General features: G+C 41.5%; 1 protein-coding gene across 1 annotated transcript; it reads left to right on the top strand.

Annotated features, from left to right (window-relative positions):
- Positions 1–308: 308 nt before the first annotated feature.
- Positions 309–16,302, top strand: arsb (arylsulfatase B). The gene is made up of 8 exons (XM_034096098.1): positions 309–789; positions 2,389–2,575; positions 2,658–2,848; positions 3,520–3,727; positions 6,539–6,782; positions 7,912–7,982; positions 14,322–14,453; positions 15,184–16,302. Exons 1-8 carry the CDS (start codon positions 544–546, stop codon positions 15,447–15,449), a joined length of 1,545 nt encoding a protein of 514 aa, XP_033951989.1. The 5' UTR covers positions 309–543; the 3' UTR covers positions 15,450–16,302.
- The last annotated feature ends 2,827 nt before the right edge of the window (positions 16,303–19,129 follow it).

Here is a 19,129-nt window from a genome sequence, read left to right as displayed (position 1 = left end):
ATAGTTTAAAATAATTTAAAATACATGTTTCAACTGAGCTCAGAAGAAAATGTTACTATGAAAAGAGTATCTAATCAATTTCACAGAGAATATAAAGGATCATTAATATATTTTAATAATCAACTAAGCTTTTTTGCTTTAATTCAATTACCTATTTTAACAGCAGGTTTTATTAATTGCTTTGTTTCCACACATTCATGTGACTGAATGTTTTTTCCTCTCACGTGATTGGCTGTTTTTTCATTCACGTGATTGTCTGATTTGTCCAGCCCTTTGATTGGCTACTGCAGTCAAGGCAGTGTTTTCAATCTGCGGGACACGGAAGTGACAGCAAGAAGCAGTAACTTAAAAACTGTAGGGACTTTTTGTGTGTGGATGTTATAACGAAAAAGAGAAGAAGTTATGACAACCTAGCTCTAAGCCTTTTATTCGCCATGTTTTTATTTCTTCTACGGTTATACAGCCTACCGGACTTCCAATTTACATTGTGACAGACGAGTTTGATTTAATAGAGCTCTGCTGAGTTCTTAACTGAGACCAACGATGGAGTATCCGCTCTTTATAGCTGTGTTTCTCGTGAGCCCCTCTGTGATGTTAGCCTCCCAGCAGCCCAACATCGTGTTCATCCTGGCAGATGACTATGGTTGGTATGATGTCGGCTACCACAGCTCAGAGATCCGCACGCCGAACCTGGACAAGCTGTCCGCGGCAGGAGTCCGCCTGGAGAACTACTATGTCCAGCCTCTGTGCACCCCGTCCAGAAACCTGCTGATGACCGGGAGGTACCAGGTGAGACCCTCACCCTGAGACCCACACACTGAGACCCCTGCATGGCTGGGTTTCTATGGATTCCTGCAGGGCATAGTGGTCAGAGAAGTATCTTCTAGATCCATGTGCAAAAGTACCACACTGAAGATACTGCAACAAGTCATGCATTCAAACCCTAAATTGATTAAAACTAGGAAAAGTTAAACAATTTTACCATTATTTAAGATGTGTTTTATTAATATTAACAGCAGGGGCGGCGGGTGCTGTAGGCTAGGGAAGGCTAAGCCTTCCCAAATATTTGTGTCACTGCATCCTGGTAAAATACAAATTATTATGAGATTATATGATCGATGATCTGATTGATGATGTAATATGAATGATAAGTGCGACACGTCGGCGTCTTCTCTGCATACGGCAGTTTAAACTGTATTTCCTTTATCCTATAATATGACTCGAGAGATGTAAACTCCGCACACTGAGTTGATCTCTTTTCTATAGACGCCGCGTCAGGTAAAACAAGTTATTTAGCCTTCACAAACCTGAGCCTCACGCGCCGCCTATGATTAACAGGTTTTTTGAAAGGTTCACGTTCACCCATACAATTAACTTGCTTTGGCGTACATAAAAACAGGAAGAGGAAATACATTGTAAACAAGGAACACATGTAGAACCATTTTATAAACTATACTAACAACTTATTAAAAGTTATAAATTAAATACTAAATGTTCACAAGAAATATAAATATTAAAAAAAGTTAGTACAGTAGGAAGGATAAAACTAATTTTAAAAAAGTGTTTTATTTGCAGTATAACACAATTTAAAAGTGTGTACATTTTAGAGTTTATTGTGTGTGTGTGTGTGTGTGTGTGTGTGTGTGTGTGTGTGTGTGTGTGTGTGTGTGTGTGTGTGTGTGTGTGTGTGTGTGTGTGTGTGTGTGTGTGTGTGTGTGTGTGTGTGTGTGTGTGTGTGTGTGTGTGTGTGTGTGTGTGTGTGTGTGTGTGTGTTCTGCTGTTCATTGGTTTAAGATTGTGGTAAGGCAAGTTTATTTAGGCTATTTATTTTATCAATAAAAAAAGGCTTTGTGAAGATTCATTTTCCAGCTGATCAAAGAATGTTAAAAATTGTTTATTTAGCTTAAAAAGTAGTAAGAATTTGAAGAATCCAAATCTGAAAAGGAACTATAACTCCCGTCAAATGTAGGGAAGGGATCATCATGATGACAAGTAAAGTCCAAAAAAGTGGAATAGTGCAATACGAGTCTATATACAAGTTATTGGAATAATAGATACATAATTACTAAGTAGCAGATGAATGTTATTAAATTGTTTCAGCAGTTCAGTTGTTTAACAGTCTTATTGCCTGCGGGATGAAGCTGTCTCTGAATCTGGTTGTTTTTAATAGAACTTTCCATGGGGAAAAGTCCAATTTGGACATTGTCGGAAAGTAGAACAAGAGGACAAAGTCGTTATTTTGAAACTTTAGTTTGCATCACTGTCGCCACAGAGGCTGTCGGTTCCCCTTTCGCTATTTTAGATGTAGCTTTGTGCCATTTTCACAGTCTTATGCATTTTCAACAAAATGTATTTCCTAACAATATGTGTTTATTTCAACCTCCTCAGATCCGCACCGGCATGCAGCACCAGATCATCTGGCCCTGTCAGCCCTACTGTGTGCCTCTGGACGAGAAACTGCTGCCTCAGCTGATGAAGGAGGCGGGCTACGCCACTCACATGGTGGGCAAGTGGCACCTGGGCATGTACAAGAAGGACTGCCTGCCCACACGCCGGGGCTTTGACACATACTTTGGTATATCTAATTATCACAAAGCATTTGATGTAGTTTTATTCCCAGTATTACACATTTCTAATTGTATTATTTTGTGCTCCAGGTTACCTCACAGGTAGCGAGGATTACTTCACTCATGCCCGCTGTTCTCGGATTGCTGGTCTGAACCTGAGTCGCTGTGCATTGGACCTGCGGGACGGAGAAGAGGTCGCCACGGGATACAAAGGAGACTATTCCACTGAGCTGCTCAGCCTGAGAGCCACCAGCATCATCAACAAACACAACTCTAACAAGGTGACACACACTCGAGTCACACACCTGCACAAAGTGTCACAGTGTGGAGCAGTAAGTCCTGATCTGGATGATCTGATTAACTTGATTTCTACTGAGTTATTTATCCTATCTAAACACTAGACACTCAAAGTATACAGTTAGACTGAAAGGGTTTCCCTTTTTTTGTTTATATTTTCTTTATTAGTGAGTTGCAGTTCATATGTTTGCTTTTGGCCAGTATAATACTTCCCTTTCCCTTTCACAGTTTTTTTTATCATTCACAGCCACAGCAAAAATCTCAACAAAAACAAACCTCAGTACCCTACCTGATACGCACGAAACAGCAGACAGAAAGAGTGAGAGGCTGGCTGGTGAACATACAGTAGTGGAGGATTTATCAGTTAAAGAAACAGATATTTCCCTCAGGAGTTGGTAGAGACTTAAACAGATGTTAAGGAGATATAATTGTACTTTCATTAGTAGAAACAAGAATGAATGATCCATAACGGCTGGATGTCAAAATAAGCAGCTGTTTCCCATCAACTTTCGATATATCAAAATGATTCGATTTTAATGTTTGCCCTTATAATGCCCTTTGAGGTTATACAGTATTTTTTGGTTGCACTCACTACTGTTGTTTACATCAGTAAGTCAGAGAAGTTTCCTCACATGCTGTTATCTTCATCTTGCAGCCACTCTTCCTGTACATTGCGCTTCAAGCAGTCCATGCTCCGCTGCAGGTGCCCGAGCGCTACCTGGCCCCCTACAGTTTCATCAAAGACCCCCATCGCAGGCATTATGCCGGCATGGTGTCGGCCATGGACGAGGCCGTGGGAAACATCACCCTGGCCCTGCAGCAGGGGGGGCTGTGGGACAACACCATCCTGGTGTTCTCAACAGGTATGTTTTACTGAAACGCTAGATAATGACCAAAATGTCTTCTGTAGAATCTCATGGACAAATGTTAAGATCTAAGAAAGGCTCTAGTCTAGATCATCTCACTTCATCAGAGTGAACTCCTGAGATTTAAATGAGATCCACAATGACAACAACTCGCTGTTTATTTGCACATAAATAGATATTAGGTGAGCTTCTCTCTATCCGTCTAACTCTTTCATAGCGTGCCAGATTGGGAACCAGATCAGTGAGTGCTTAATAAAGAGCAATTACAATTTACGTAAGCAGACTCAAAATCACCTTTACTTTGTGCATCAAAGCCGGTTTTCTAGGGTTGAGCGGAGTTTAGATGAGTTTATTGAGTTAAAGTATCAGCTGGTTGGATAATGAAACAAATATCCTTGCAAGTTCAATGAATGCACTGTTTCCCAGGCAAGGTTCATCTTAACATAGCTCTTGTAATGCTCTAGATTTCCACTAGAGAGCAATGTTTTGTTGTATTTATTCTCACAGGCTTTAATGTCAGAATCTGTGACAAGCTGGATGTGAATATTTAAAACGGAATCACACTAAAGCAACACTTTCATTTGCGTTTATCAAGCACACCTCGGAAGTCTCGGTATGGTTGAACCTTAAAAAGGACCCGTCATATAGACCTTTGATGAAGAACAGAATAAGGCAAAGAAAGGGGCATGCAGCGTCGTCTAAACATCTGCCTGCTCTCAGGTTTCCACATGTGGAACCTGTAATGAAATGCATCTGAAGTAGGTAACTCCTTTGAGGGTTATATTTAAAAAGGGTAATTAGAAGACTGGAACAATGCTGCAAAAGTAAAGTGCAAGTTTGTCTTATGGCCTGCGGTAGGTGGCCTGTTTCATTGTTCTACACATTTGGTTGCCTTTAAGTGGAAGGATTCCGCCAGCCATGTGCCGGGCAGACTCTGACGGAGGAAACACTCCAGATACTTCCTGCTTTCTTCAATGTGATGCAATGGTTATGTAAAAGTGACCAGGATATAGTGTATAAAAGATAAACATCCTTTCCCAAAATGAGTCAGTAAGGTCTATCAATTGCTCCATTAGTCATATCTACAATTGTTTTTGTAAGCTGTTATAATTGACCCAGATGAATCACGCACAACAGGAAGGAAAATAACCCTAGCGTTGAAATTCCTCCATGACGAAAGTTTCTGCCTTTACTGTAAGCAAAGGAAGCTCAAGAGCATTAGGTGAAACTGGAGGGGAAGCTGCCAAAGAAAAAAGAGAGAATCGGCCTGTAGAGAGCCAAAGCAGCTTGAAAAGGCATTAAGGAGCAGACGGACTTTTCCAGAACAGTTCGGGAATCGGCACAGACTACTTCCTGGACTCGCATGACACAGTTTATACTGGACAGGCTCATCGGGATGATGACAGTCACTCTTGTGTGTGTGTGTGTGTGTGTGTGTGTGTGTGTGTGTGTGTGTGTGTGTGTGTGTGTGTGTGTGTGTGTGTGTGTGTGTGTGTGTGTGTGTGTGTGTGTGTGTGTGTGTGTGTGTGTGTGTGTGTGTGTGTGTGTGTGTGTGTGTGTGTGTGTGTGTGTGTGTGTGTGTGTGTGTGTGTGTGTGTGTGTGTGTGTGTGTGTGTGTGTGTGTGTGTGTGTGTGTGTGTGTGTGTGTGTGTGTGTGTGTGTGTGTGTGTGTGTGTGTGTGTGTCTAGCAGGGGAGATACATAGATGAGCATTGCTGTATTGTTTGAATGCTTTATGGGTAGCATATTCCTGTCGTTCTACAACTTTTTGGTTTGGACAGAAATATCTTAATCACTATCAATTGTATTACAATGAAATTCTGTAAGACACTCAGCTCCTAGGAGGATCAATCCTACTGACTTTTGTTATCGCCAGACTTTTACACTAGAGCCACCATGGGGTTCACATGTGTGACTTTAAAAAAAAATGTCTCTTCAACTACTGAATCGATTGCTATTTAATTAAATGCACACATTAACTTCCTCCTCAAGATGAACTGTTTATTATGCTTTCTGTGGTTCTGTGCTTTCCCTTTCCTGTCGTGTGTTATATAGGTTTTTGTGGATGTAAATGGTCTGCAAATGCTAAAATCCCCCCCCCCCCCCCCCCCCCACACTGCCTGAAACGCCTCAATTGGACTGCTTTTGTTTACTTCTGTGACGTAGTGACATCAATACTTAACACTTGCACTTCTATTGCTTGCAACAGAAGTCCAACACACTGTACCTGATAGACTAAAGGGCGGGACATCTCTAAGCTGTTGACTAATCACAACAGAGCCGGCCCGCTAACCAATCAGAGCAGACTGGATTCTGGTTTCAGACCGAGGGTGAAAAGAGGTGCTGCAGCACAGGCAGTAGGAGAAAAAAAAGCATGTAAACATGTCACAGTAGAGAAACTAAATACAAATATAAAACCTGAAAATGAGCATTACCTTTAGTTCAACATCACAGAAAATATTACAATATGTAACTACCAGCATGGCTTTAGGCCCTTTTACTAATGTATGTTACGACATGGTTCGGTTGTAAGTGGAAACAATATGTTTTAGACATTTTATCCAGCAGCGTGTTGCGTCTTCAAAGGTATTTTCACAGATGTCAATTTTCTCTCTGGGGTAAAAGCAACATTACCAACATTATAGGAATATCCGTTTGGCTGCTCTCTCTTCTCCACGGGAAGAACATGGAATCTGCATTCTGCCCAAATACTGCATTAGTGGTATTGGTTTCTAAACAGAGCTTACAAGGCTGTAGTCTTGAAATCCCTTTGTCTTCTTCTCCTTGTGACATTACATTTTGTCCCCAGATAACGGAGGTCAGACGCTGAGCGGTGGCAGCAACTGGCCGCTGCGAGGAAGGAAGTGGTCTCTGTGGGAAGGAGGGATCCGGGGAGTGGGGTTTGTCGCGAGCCCGCTGCTGAAGCAACCCGGGACCGTCAGCCACGAACTCATCCACATCTCTGACTGGCTGCCAACCCTCGTTGGCCTGGCCGGAGGGAGCACCAACGGCACCAAGCCACTGGACGGATTCAACGTGTGGAACACAATCAGGTGAGCTGCTGAACTGTAAATATTGTTCACACATGTGGGTTTTGAATTCTTCAGCTGAAGACGTTTCTTGGGTGGTAGGTCAGAGTTTACAATGTGAGTGATACCAGCTCTTAAATCTGACAGCCTGCCCTCTCTCTGTGCCTCTTTCCGATCCTTCCCCCCATGAGCTCCAACTGCCTCCGCCTGTCTCCCTGACCGAGCGTCTTTTTCTTGTAGGAGCCCCTGCTCCTTCAATAAGCCCTTTGTTACTTCGGCAATAGGAGCTCAAAGAGAAGGAAATTCCATCAGTCATTCTCACACACATCTGTAGTCCTTCCATCCCTTTCTTTTCTCCCCTGATCCTCTCTCCATCGCCTCCTCTGCCTCTAAGAACTATGAAATCCTGCTTTTGGATAAACTCATTATTTTAGCTACAAATCCTTTCATGTGGGAACATACCTGAGAATTATTTTATCCGTAGAATATTGAATTGTGCTTTGGAGAACACTGCAAAGATTGAGTTATCATGCAACTGGTGACACACCACAAACTACATTGCATGTTAATAGGTGCTCAGGTCATCACACAGGCTGCCACTGACTACTACGTGACGGACATGTTATATTTGTAAACTAAATGTGGACACAGTGAAAGCAGGGGAAATGAAGGGCTGCAGCAGAAAATGCTTAGCCTGGACCACAAACTACTACTCACAGCCTCCACTTGACCTGATTGGCTGAAGCACGTCAGCTGACCGCTTACTGCTGCCGGTTGCCGTGTGTTGTGCAAAACAACACGGGGCACACACTGCTGTTTGTTTTCACTGCTTTTTACAGTTTCATCTTGTATTTAATTGGCCAGTTACAGAAAACAGCAGCTTGGCCGGCGGAAAATAAAAAAGGCAAATGATGGCCCAGAACAGTAGGCAGGCGGGAGTTATTTTAGTTGTGTTATCAGACACTGTGGTCAGTGAGAGTAGTGTGTTTTCTCTGTGGTGGAGTGCGGTCAGAGCATACGACTGCATGGTGAGCAATGGCCAGCTGGTTTACATTTCCAGATCCCAGAGGATTTTACAGTGCATGAGTCAGACACGGTGTTGTGTGTGTTAGTTGTGTATCCATATGTTTAACGGTTACTTTTTATCTTGCAGCAAAGGCTTTGCCTCACCCAGACTGGAGCTGCTGCACAACATCGACCCTCTGTATAATGACATCTCTCCGTGTAAGTTCACATGCTTCATTATTCATAAATGGGGTTTTTCCCACTCTGTCTGCACTGTGATTTATATTCATCAGAACATATAACACGTAATACCTCCAGCAGGGTTTCATTTGTGGAGTTGGACAAAGTTGAGGTTGAGTTTCCTAACTGCACTGTGGTGAATAAGTGTGTGTACATGTCACTATGCACTCATTCAGACCGGGTAAAGAGAGGAGTCTGACATACATTTTGAAATAGGATCTTGTGAAATACAAACGTTGACTGACACAAGCTGCAGATATCCCACCAGAAAGTATTCACTGCAGCACGTATTGCCAAGAGGCTGAGATCATTACACGTCTTGATAGAAGTCTGGGAACTCCGTTTGCATTCAGCCGTTTGGAACAGCTATATGTCTCCTGTGTTTTATTGAGAAAAGGAAATGAGGAGAAAATCATCCCTGTCTTATAAAACATTCTGACTTTAAGGGTAATTTGTATGTATGATAAATGTATGGATTATTGTGGATTTTTTAATTATATGCTACAATAAGTAAAAATATATACAGTACATAATTCAATAACATTTGGATGTTGGCCAATGTGAACCCTCATTACAGTTTATGGTTTGTCAGCCAGCTGCCTTAGTCCAGACTGAAATATGGCAAAAGCTTTATGTAGGATTTTGTTACAATATGGATATAACAGCGACCATTTTGTAGACACTGTCCTGGACGACATCCACAGTGTTGCACTCTGTTGTTCACATAAAAAGACACGGAAATAGTTGTGTCAAGAGAAGTTCATATCCTGGACAGAGACCCTGTCGAATCTGATTATAAAAGGTGTGGAGGAGATGTAAGAGTATACTGGCAACCTAGGGCTGTGGACTTATACGAGTGAGAGCGACACTGTTGTTGTTAGCACCGCGTGAGTATGTCAGTAATTAGGGCCACATGTGATCCTGGAGACACCTCCTGCAGCGAGAACCACCTGACAGGCTGAGGACTTTGCCATGTGATGTCAATGCAATAATGTTGAACCAAACCAAGACACAGTCATCCGAATGAAGTCAGAGTTTGATGATGGGTGTGGTCCGAGCAATTGCGGCAGAATTAGGAGATGAGGAGGAGGTTTTTGGTTTCCTTGCTTGATTTGATGGGCGGCGTGTCTGATCACATTGAAGGTGTGGTCTCCAGGGTGTATGTTCGTCGTCTTCGCTGTCTGACTGGAAATAAGACTTGGACACTCTGCTCCATCAAGACCGATCTTCCTCTGTTCCGTATTTTAGCTCCTTCTCCCTAAAGTCAGCTTTCACGGTTTGCAGCCGAGCAGTTTTGGCCCAACCTTTCTTTGTTTGCTAGATCAAGTCTATTCTGGTTCAAATGATTACATTTGATCCCAGCCAATTATGATGCAAGTCCTAGATATAAACATGGTTACACACGGCATCTATTGCACGTCTGTCCGTCCTGGGAGAGGGATCCCTCCTCTGTTGCTCTCCCTGAGCTTTCTCCCATGTTCCCTTAAACTGTGGGTTTTCTCTGGAAGTGTTTCCTTGTACGATGTGAGGGTCTAAGGACAGAGGGTCTAAGGATAGAGCGTCTAAGGATAGAGGGTGTCATATTGTCATACTGATATTCTGAACAATCTGTGCTGTTGTATTTGCTGTAAAGTGTCTCTACTGTAGGCTATTTTTATTATATGTACAGCACTTTGGCTCGATCAAAAATCGTTTATAAATGTGCTATATAAATAAAACTTGATTTGATGGTTAGGTATTGTTGTGCATGCATATGGTCTGCAAAGGCTAACATCCCAAAGTTCCCTCCAGAAAGAGTTTATCCCCCCCCCCCCCCCGGCCTGGTCTCCTTTGTTTACTTCTTTAACATAGTGACATCACTATATAAGACTTGACCAGTCACAACAGAGCTGGCCAGCTAACCAATCAGAGCAGACTGGGCTCTGGTTTCAGACAGAGGGTGAAAAGTGTTGCTGCAGCACAGGCAGTATAAGAGAAATAAAGACCTTTTGAACATTAAAGCATGGAGACATGTCCCAGTAGAGACACTATGAACCTGAAGATGAGCATAACAGGGCCCCTCTCACCCTTCAATCTGTCATCAGAAAAGCCCTTCCCAGCTCACACTGGGAGAGAGATGCAGGATACACCAGTCACAAGTCTGTCACAAGGCTGACAAATATAGACAGATAACCATATACCCCTGCAGGCAATTTAGCTAGTGTTTGGACTGTGGCAGGACACCAGTACACACTCATGGAGAATCTCTTCTTAATCCTCATTAATCAGCCAGTGACACACATTTGATACAGCCTGTGAAGATGATGAAAACCTTGTGCTGCCTATCTGTGAGTGTTTATGAAATGTATGACGCTAATGTTGTAATTCTACTGTTTTCTCTCTCTTCCCAACACGTCTCAAGAGGCTCATTGTTTGAGCCAGTATTCACAAATACGCCAGACATCGTGAATCCAATGAACTCAAGTCGAGGCAGACAGGGGCTTAAGAATAGCATGGAGTTGCATAACGTCCAACTAAACTCACATTAAAAGTCAACGCCGAGTTTATTATGGGTGTGAAATGTGTTTTATTGGATTAAGAGTTTATGAGGAGGAGAGGAGAGGTGATTCTCACATGGAGATTATTGTCACTGGATGTCATTTTGGTTGCTTTATGACAGTGCTTCTCAAAGTGTGGTCCGCGGACCACTGGTTGTCCGTGATCGCCCCCTAGTGGTCCGTGAGTATATTGGTACAATTTCACATTTGAAAGAAATACATTTATTTAAGTTTTTCGCACTCTCGCGGGAATATCTGCACAATGGAACAAGCTTAAGTTTCACTTTCGATTGCATGATATAGCCCAGATAAACACCTTCATCACACATGTTGCCACTTGTTTGTACCATTTTCAGGCGATTTGTAAAAAACGATGTGTGTTTGGATATTTGTGGAGTTAGGTGGTCTGCGAGTGTTTTTTTTATTGGTTAGGTGGTCCTTGGTATGAAAAAGTTTGAGAAACACTGCTTTATGAAGTACACGTCATATCTGTGAAAGTACATTTTACATGGAATAATCATAAGAAACAAACCTCTTCCATGTGTTTACAAATCTGAATCATTTTTGTGAATTGGCTTGATTGTCTTCCGGTTAGTTCTTTGTGTTCACTGGACCTCATACAATGCTATTTGCTATGCTGTTGTAAGGAAGGCTGATTACACAAGGTTGAAACTGCAATCAGTCGACATTGTTGGAATCTGAGATAGTCGATGTTTGAGGTCCGGGGTGTGCGCTTACAGTTTACGCTCTGTGATTGTGGGGAGGTTTCCAGGAAATTGGTCATGTGACTCCCTTTTTGTGTTCGGCTGTCAGTGGAGTGGCCTCATTCTCGTCTTAACCACTTAATATTAGGTGGTCCTGGTCTGAGGCCACTACTTCTGTCTCTGTGGAGAAAGCTGCACCTTTAGTTACACATTCGAAAATAGAAGAGGTCAAAGGAGGAGTGCTGAAATGTTTCACAGATGTGCCATAATGGGCACATAATGGGTCGTCATGAGAGCCTCGTTCATCTCCTGGAAGTACAGTGCTTCTCTTCTCTTCAGCCAGGGGTGGTAGAGGAATTATCACTGATAAATACCGTATGGTATTTATGTTGGTGCAGGAGCAGCTTTCTAAAGGGTCGCATCTAGTGTTATTCACCGGTGTCTATCATGTGAACACAAGTTATTACAGATTCCACTTCCTCCTGAGTCAGTGTGTAAAAGTGGAGAGCGCTTCTTCAACATGTGATGTACAATATATTCTGCTCCTACATTTATAGTCACCTGGAAAACTTTACAGAGATCTGGTTTCAGTTTCAGCTTCACACACACCTGGTATCGTTCACTGGTGGGGGGGGGGGGGGTCATGATTTTTAACAGTAGCAACATCCTTTTTAAAAAAAATCAAAATCAAGGTATTTGCAATAAATGTTGTAACCCTAACCCAGTTTTTATATTTCAAAACGGCATTAATTAATTAATTGTGGTCACTTGAGTATGTGGAACAAGCTGTCAACACAACCATGACACATTATCCTCTTTATAAATCCAATGGTTGCCTATTGTATTTACACATGAAGTTGGACATAGGTCTGATATTTACCCTCCCTTTTTGCGGTGATATAGTGTCACCAACTCAAAATATATTCAGCTATTAAAATGCTGTTTAATGTACTTGTCTGCTAGTTGCTGACTCTTTCTGTCTTCCATTGAAAGAGTGCAGTGATGTTTTTCAGAGATTTTTTTAAACTACAAACAGCTGTCTTCTGCAAATGGAGAGGTTGATGGGAGCAGTGCGGCAAACACATTAAAAGGTGTAGAACAAACAAAAAAGTTGAGTTAAAAGGTGAGACAAATCTCCTTAAAGCTGCGTTAATTCCCTGTCGTTTTAGTGACTAAAGTTAACACCTTTAACATCTCATCTCACATCTAAAAAAAGAGCTCCTGGGAACAGCCAAAATAGCCTGTTTTGACTGAATACTTTATTTATAGTCCCATCATTGATTTATCATATTTTTAGACACTTCTGTTTGCACAGCCATTAGCGAGCAGAGCTCAAATCACCCTGAAGGTTTACTGTCGGGCATCACCGTCTAAATCATTTGAATGATAAGAGAGTGGAGAACAACACTGCTGCTTTACAAGCGTCCATGTTTTATGTTTGAGACTTTATTGTCAGCGACCACAGTGACAGCCGGCTCCTCCTGATGCATTCCAGCCTGAGATTCCTCTTTTCCTTTCAGACGGCTCCACTTTCTTCCCCTTTTCTCTTTCTCTGCTTTCCTTTTTTGGCGTTTTCTCCATTTATCTCATGAAAGAGCTTTGTCCCCTTTTGACATAGTTTCTCCTTTCAAGTTGCTTTTCAAAATGCCCCTTCTTCGCTCTCACTCTGTGTGAGAAGAGGGATCCCAACTAAATGGGTCACAGAGGGGTCCCTGAACTTCTTGCGGAGAAACCCTGGACTTGGCCCAAGCCTTAAATCACCCCCAAATTTCCCTTCTGCTCTCTCAGGGTCTCTTCCCACTTCCCCCCGCCTTTCCCTCCTTTTCTTTGAGCCCATTTGTGGATTCTCCTGCTTTGGGTCCAGATGAGCAGGGCCTGGCGTTAAGGCACTCGTGCAGGAATGAATGTGAGAAATGGACAGTATGTGAGTTGGGGCTTGAGGCTCCTTTCCTTAAAGAAGCAAAAGCTTGAAATGCAATCTCCCACCTACTTGCATAACACCTGAATCTCGCTTGATGTCAATACTGCAGTTTCGCCTTCTTGTGTAAAGGAAGAAGGCTCTGCAAGTTGTTTACAGATCTGGTGTGGTTCTGGATTGCTCTGCGTTGAGAAACCCAGTTTAATAATGCATGTGAGAACAATTAAGAGAACCACATGTAATTTTCCGAAATGATCAGTGAAGATTTCAATGTCAGAGCTTTTATCATGTGGTCGCAAAAACGCTGAGATCGGACATGTTTTAATTCTCCAGTCATGTCGCTGTGGTTGGATCCACTTCATAAAAACGAGCTCCGATGGGAACATTGGCTTGGTGTGGGTGGGGTTTGTGTCTATAAGCAAAGAATGGGATGAAATACTTGTTTGCGACAGTGTTAGGACGCAGAAATTACTTGCAAATCTGTCTAATCAGGACCATATTGTCGGGGTCAAACACAGCATGAACCTGATAATACTCTCAAGGCCACTTAAAAAAAAAATGTGTTCACTTCTGGTAGACATTTTCCATAAGGGGAGAAATGGATTGTGGCAGGAGGCTGCAGAAATGTCTGGACACACTCAGAACAAAGGCCAATTATTCACTTTTGCCTTGACTTGTGATATGGTTCCAGTTTGTTCTCGTTTTATACTGTATTAAAAATCTGCCCGACAGCAGTAATGGCAAATTATTCATTGTGCTTGGCAGATATGAAAAGACTGGTGCTGAGTTGACCACAGTACCACCATAATAGTCAAATTCCTCCTAAAACTTTAAGGAAATGAATACGTACAATAGTTTCTGTTCTTAAAGGGAAGTGTTATTATGAAGCGTTCATTCCTGCAGCTTCAATGTTGGTTTTACAGCAAGAAAAGAGGTCTTTCTTATTGGTGTATTTATTTTGACACCTTCACTCGATTCTCAGGTATGCACTGACTTTCGGTGCCAGTCTACCTTCCCGTATGGTTTACATGGACTTCCACAGAGGGCGTTTTGTATCCAGTGGTAGTCTAATATCGTTTTAATCAGTGGGAGCTAGTTGTAGGCATATTTTTAGAGATGGATGACCTCCATGATCAGCTCCGTCCTCTCCTCTCTGCAGGTCTTGGCACTCAGCGTCAGTCATCTTTGGCTCAGGTGGTCAGCGGAGGCTCCAGGGCCAATTCTGGCTTCAATGTGTCCTTTCACGCCGCCATCCGATCCTCCAACTGGAAGCTGCTGACGGGCTACCCAGGTCCGTATCTCCTGACAACCGTAATGACATGTTTAGTCTAAGTGCGAAGCGGAAAATCAACAGCGGAACAGCGGTGGAAGACGTTTCTGGAGCCCTTAGTAAAGTAAAAGTATTTTTATATAGAAGTATAAAAACACCCCTGTGAAGCTGGTGTTGGTAGAGCTAGTTTAAACTAGTTTTATACAGTAAATATAATACAGTAAATATAATCCCAGAATGGGGGTCAAGCCCCTTCAAAAGGTCACAAAATGAATCTAATGGGTGGCGAATTGGTTGATTGAAGAGGAAAATCAAATAACAGTTTTGACAATCATTCTGCATTACTTTGTAAAATATTGAATGAATATATAGTATATGGTTATAATAATATACATTTACCTCTTTAGGCCTTAAATATTTATTTAAATGAGAGGGCTTCAAATGTCTAGCTAAGACAAGAAGCTTCAACTAGAGCAGGTAAGGGCCATAAATCAAAAATATTGGGAGCCAGTGATTTAATCCAGCATTTTATTGAACAGGCTTATATTTTGTTTGTTTTTTATAATAAATGTATCTAACAAAAAGTAACCACAGCTCTCAGACAAAGGCAGTGCAGTCAAAATTGTAATATTATTCTCTCCAACGTGGTGAAGTAAGTTAAAATTGTACTTTAATACAGTACTTGTGTTAATGTATTGAGCTACTTCCCACCATGGTTGCCAATCTGATTCCTTCATCTTGTTTCCTCCAGGTTGTGACGTTTGGTTTCCGCGACCCGGGCACAACAGCTCCGATTCAAACCCCCCCCGGGCGGATCCACTGAAGCCCGTGATGCTGTTTGACATAGAAAAAGATCCAGAGGAGAGGAATGAATTATCCGCTCACTTCCCCACAGTAGTAGAGTATCTTCTCACTAGGCTCAACCATTACCAGAAAAGTGCTTTACCGATAAACTTCCCCGATGAGGACCCCCGATGTGACCCGGGTCCCACTGGAGCCTGGGGACCCTGGGCATAGGGTGGAAATGACAGTTATGAATGCTGTAGCACTTTGTTAAATGTGAATTTCAGCAGCAGGAATCTCTTCTGCTGAGAAAAAGAGTAACATTTTTAAAGACTTTATGATGGTGAGATTGAATGTATATCAACTTAAAGACAGCTGTTTTATCCCACACTCGTTTAAATCTGTCGAAACTCGATTATGCAGATTTTTTTTAAAGAAAATATTTCACTTAAATTATGCTTTTCGGTTTTGTTCCTTTGTCAGTTGTTTATTGGGAAAACTTCTAGCCCTGTTGTTGCATGGTCAAAGAAAGATCCCATATCATTTTGCAGTGTTGTGTTTCCCTTTCGTTTACATTGTGCGATAGGGAATTTGGAGGTCTTTGTTCTCCAAGTGCCCTTTTAGTTTAATATTTGCCAAAGAGTTTTTATTTTTCGCCAAGCAATGGAAAAAGCCATTAATGAATTGACTGACTGGTACTGCCATTACTATTGATCGATGTGTCCCAGCTCTGAAATGCTTACAGAGGTTTAGTTAAAGCGATTGCGTCCACACTGTTTGCTACACATGTTGCTGATTTGGAAAGACCTTATCTCCCTGCTGTTTCAGCTATTGCACTTCATTTATCAACTGTCGAGAAGCCGCAGGCTCCTTGTATGTGTCAAACAGAAGGACTGTTTTCATACCCGAGACATATTTCACCAACCAATCTATGGTGTCTTTTGGGAGGTTTTTAAGGATCGTACAGGAGGAAGCAGAATGTGTCACGTTATATTTACATCTTGTTACATGGTCACCCAATGTCCAAAAAGGTCAAATTTGTACTTTAAAATATATTTCCTTAAATAAACTGTGCTTTACTTTGAAACTGTGTACTGGTTGTACTGTAGCTATGAATCCAAGTTATACGATTTGTTCCGGAAAACAAATGCTACATAAGAAAGAGGCTTCAAAATGTAGTGAAATGGTTTGTAAAAAGACTGAATATTCATGATTTTTTTGTGCTGAAATTTTGTTAATTACCACTGCTTCTTTTCGTTTACTCGTTCCCCTTCCAGTTGCCTTAACGTTAGCAAGCTGCTAAATGGGTTAGCAGTGTATTTCTGTTTCGAGGTTGAAAATGTGAGGAATTTCTTCACATGCACTTCACATATCCATTAGGTTATGGCTTCAACAAAAACTCCCACATGCCAGTCATTCATGAATGTGCAGTTCTCACGGAGGTGATTTAGATACAGTTATGGTGATATATCTTATATTTTCTTACTACATCATAGATTACAAAAAAATACTAAAGGGTAAGGAAATCTGAGACTTCCAATTGAAGGATTTGCATATTTGGAAGTTAAACAGTAGAAACTAATTTCCTTGATACATCCACCCTCTTTAACCTTTGGCCTCCTGGTGATTGACCTCCCACTGGCAGCCGCATGCAGACTACCACAGGAAATACTCCCTGCAGAGAGTGGGCAGCCCATCCTAATGTGGGCTGTGACCCTTGACCTGCCATGTATAATGATTGGCAGCGGAGCAAGCAAACAACAATGCTAGTGACCGTGGAAAACATAGCCCTGTTTTGGAGTCAGATGTCACCGACTCTTGTTTCCTTTATAAATGTGTTTTTTTGGAACAATTGTTTGACCTATCACTCTAAAAGGCAGCACTTTGTTGTTAATATTCAAGTTGTCGTTTGTGCTCAGCTGATGGCATAGTTTGATATGAAATCATAAGCTTGATATGAGTCTATCAGTAAAGGAATAATGGGAGTTTTTATTTTATTTACTTTGTTGCCAAGTGTTAAATGTTTAGATACCACTGTTATCTAGAAACGTGAAGCTACGGAGGGTTAGCTTTGACAGTTAGCTTAGCTCAGTGGTTCTCAAAGTGGGGGGCACGAGAGACCAGGAGGAAAAAAGTTTAAAAAAAAAAAAGATTTATAAAAAATATATATATATATCATATTTTGAAAAATTGATTCGAAAATAATATGATACAGTACAGTACTATTACGTCTGGGTCTCTGTGTTTCATTAGAGCTCGGCTCTGTGTGTGTGTGGAACGAGCCATTTTGTGTGTGTGTGCGCGAGAGAGAGAGTGCACCGGTACCAGAGATCGTTGTTGTTAGCTTCTGGTGCTAGCGAGCTACGCTAACGGATATACAGTAAGGAGTTTTTTCAACAACAAAGTGGAGGAGAGTCCTCTCGTGTGAGACTGAGAGACTCAGTGAGCTAAAGGACTCTCTCAGTGTTATCTCAGTGGGTCTCAAACGTTTTGGTCACCATTAATGTAAACAATTATTTCCGAGGCATACGTTTATATGATCATTATAGTTATAAAAAAATAAGAGAATAAATTAAAAACAGGTATGAAATACTATATGACATTAAAAAATGAATAAAGTTTAAAAGGGGAGTGATTTGCAAAATATCCATAAAGAAAAAGTAAATCTGTTTACAGGTCTGTTTCAAATGGATGTTGAGAGATGTATCCATAGACCTCTTCATTTTGCTCTCAAAGTGCACCAGATTGATGCTTTTAACTTCAATATTTAGAAATCTTCCCGGGGGAGCTTGCCCCCGGACCCCCCTATGTGAGGTCCACACACTACCTATAAAAAATAGCACTTTACCCCTGCTTACACCTATATGCCGTGAGCTGATTATCGAGCCTTCATTGTAACAGTCGCGGGTACGTTGTGTATATGCTTGGGGATTGTTGCAGTGGAAAATTCCACTCTAGCGCCCGGTACATTAATGGGAAACCCTAAATGTTTGAGCACCCTATGAAACGTCAAGCTACCCCACAGCACCCCCAAAATAAATCTCTGGCGCCGCCACTGAGCCTGACTATTTGTGTTGGGGGGGGCCCGACTTTTTTTCTCCAAAGGGGGGGCCTGACAGAAAAAGTTTGAGAACCACTGGCTTAGCTTAAGGAAGAAACAGCTAGTCTAGACACGTAACTTTTATAAAACCATAATCATTTTTACACCGTAGAGTTTTTACAGATCAAACAAAACATATATAATCTAGATCTAAATTCTAGAAAGAGCTAAGCTAGCTGTTTCCCTTGTATTGACCTTTTATTCTTAGCTAAACTTACTTAACTCTATATATAACTGGCTGAAAGGAGAGTGTATCTATTTTTCTTTGATCTCAAAGAGAATTTTTGAGTGGTTTGACAAATCAATTTCAACGCAAGTCTACTCTTAGCTTTCTCCAGAGCTTTCAACTCTCTGTCACATGGTCTTCATCAATGTATGGAGTTTGCTCTGTTGACATGTGCGCTTAATTTCTGTAATGATTTAATCCATAACACTTGATGATACAGCTCTAAATAAAGCCATTAAGTGACCTTTGAGTTGGGATTTTTCTGTCAAAAATAATGCTTCCAAGGCCCAGATTGAACTTAAATGCTTAATTAATGAGTGGCTCTTGAGATTTTAGGTCGTATTTCAATTAATTATTTACTTGGTAACAGTTCACTCCATATGGTTCACCCAAGGCAAATGTGTGTTGCCACTCACATGCTTAACATTTAAAATCCTATTCTTGCTTTTTAAGAATAAGAGGTTTCTAATGTAGGCTGTACACTCAAGTGCATATGTCTAAAAAAAGTGGTACCAAAGCGGCTGTTAAATGGAATTTAAACAGGGATGTTGATAATGGGTGACTACCAGAATACCACATGGTTATTTT

Source organism: Pseudochaenichthys georgianus, chromosome 12 (genome assembly GCF_902827115.2).
Source record: "Pseudochaenichthys georgianus chromosome 12, fPseGeo1.2, whole genome shotgun sequence".
NCBI lineage: Eukaryota > Metazoa > Chordata > Actinopteri > Perciformes > Channichthyidae > Pseudochaenichthys > Pseudochaenichthys georgianus.
This window is presented reverse-complemented; position numbering and strand designations above follow the sequence as displayed.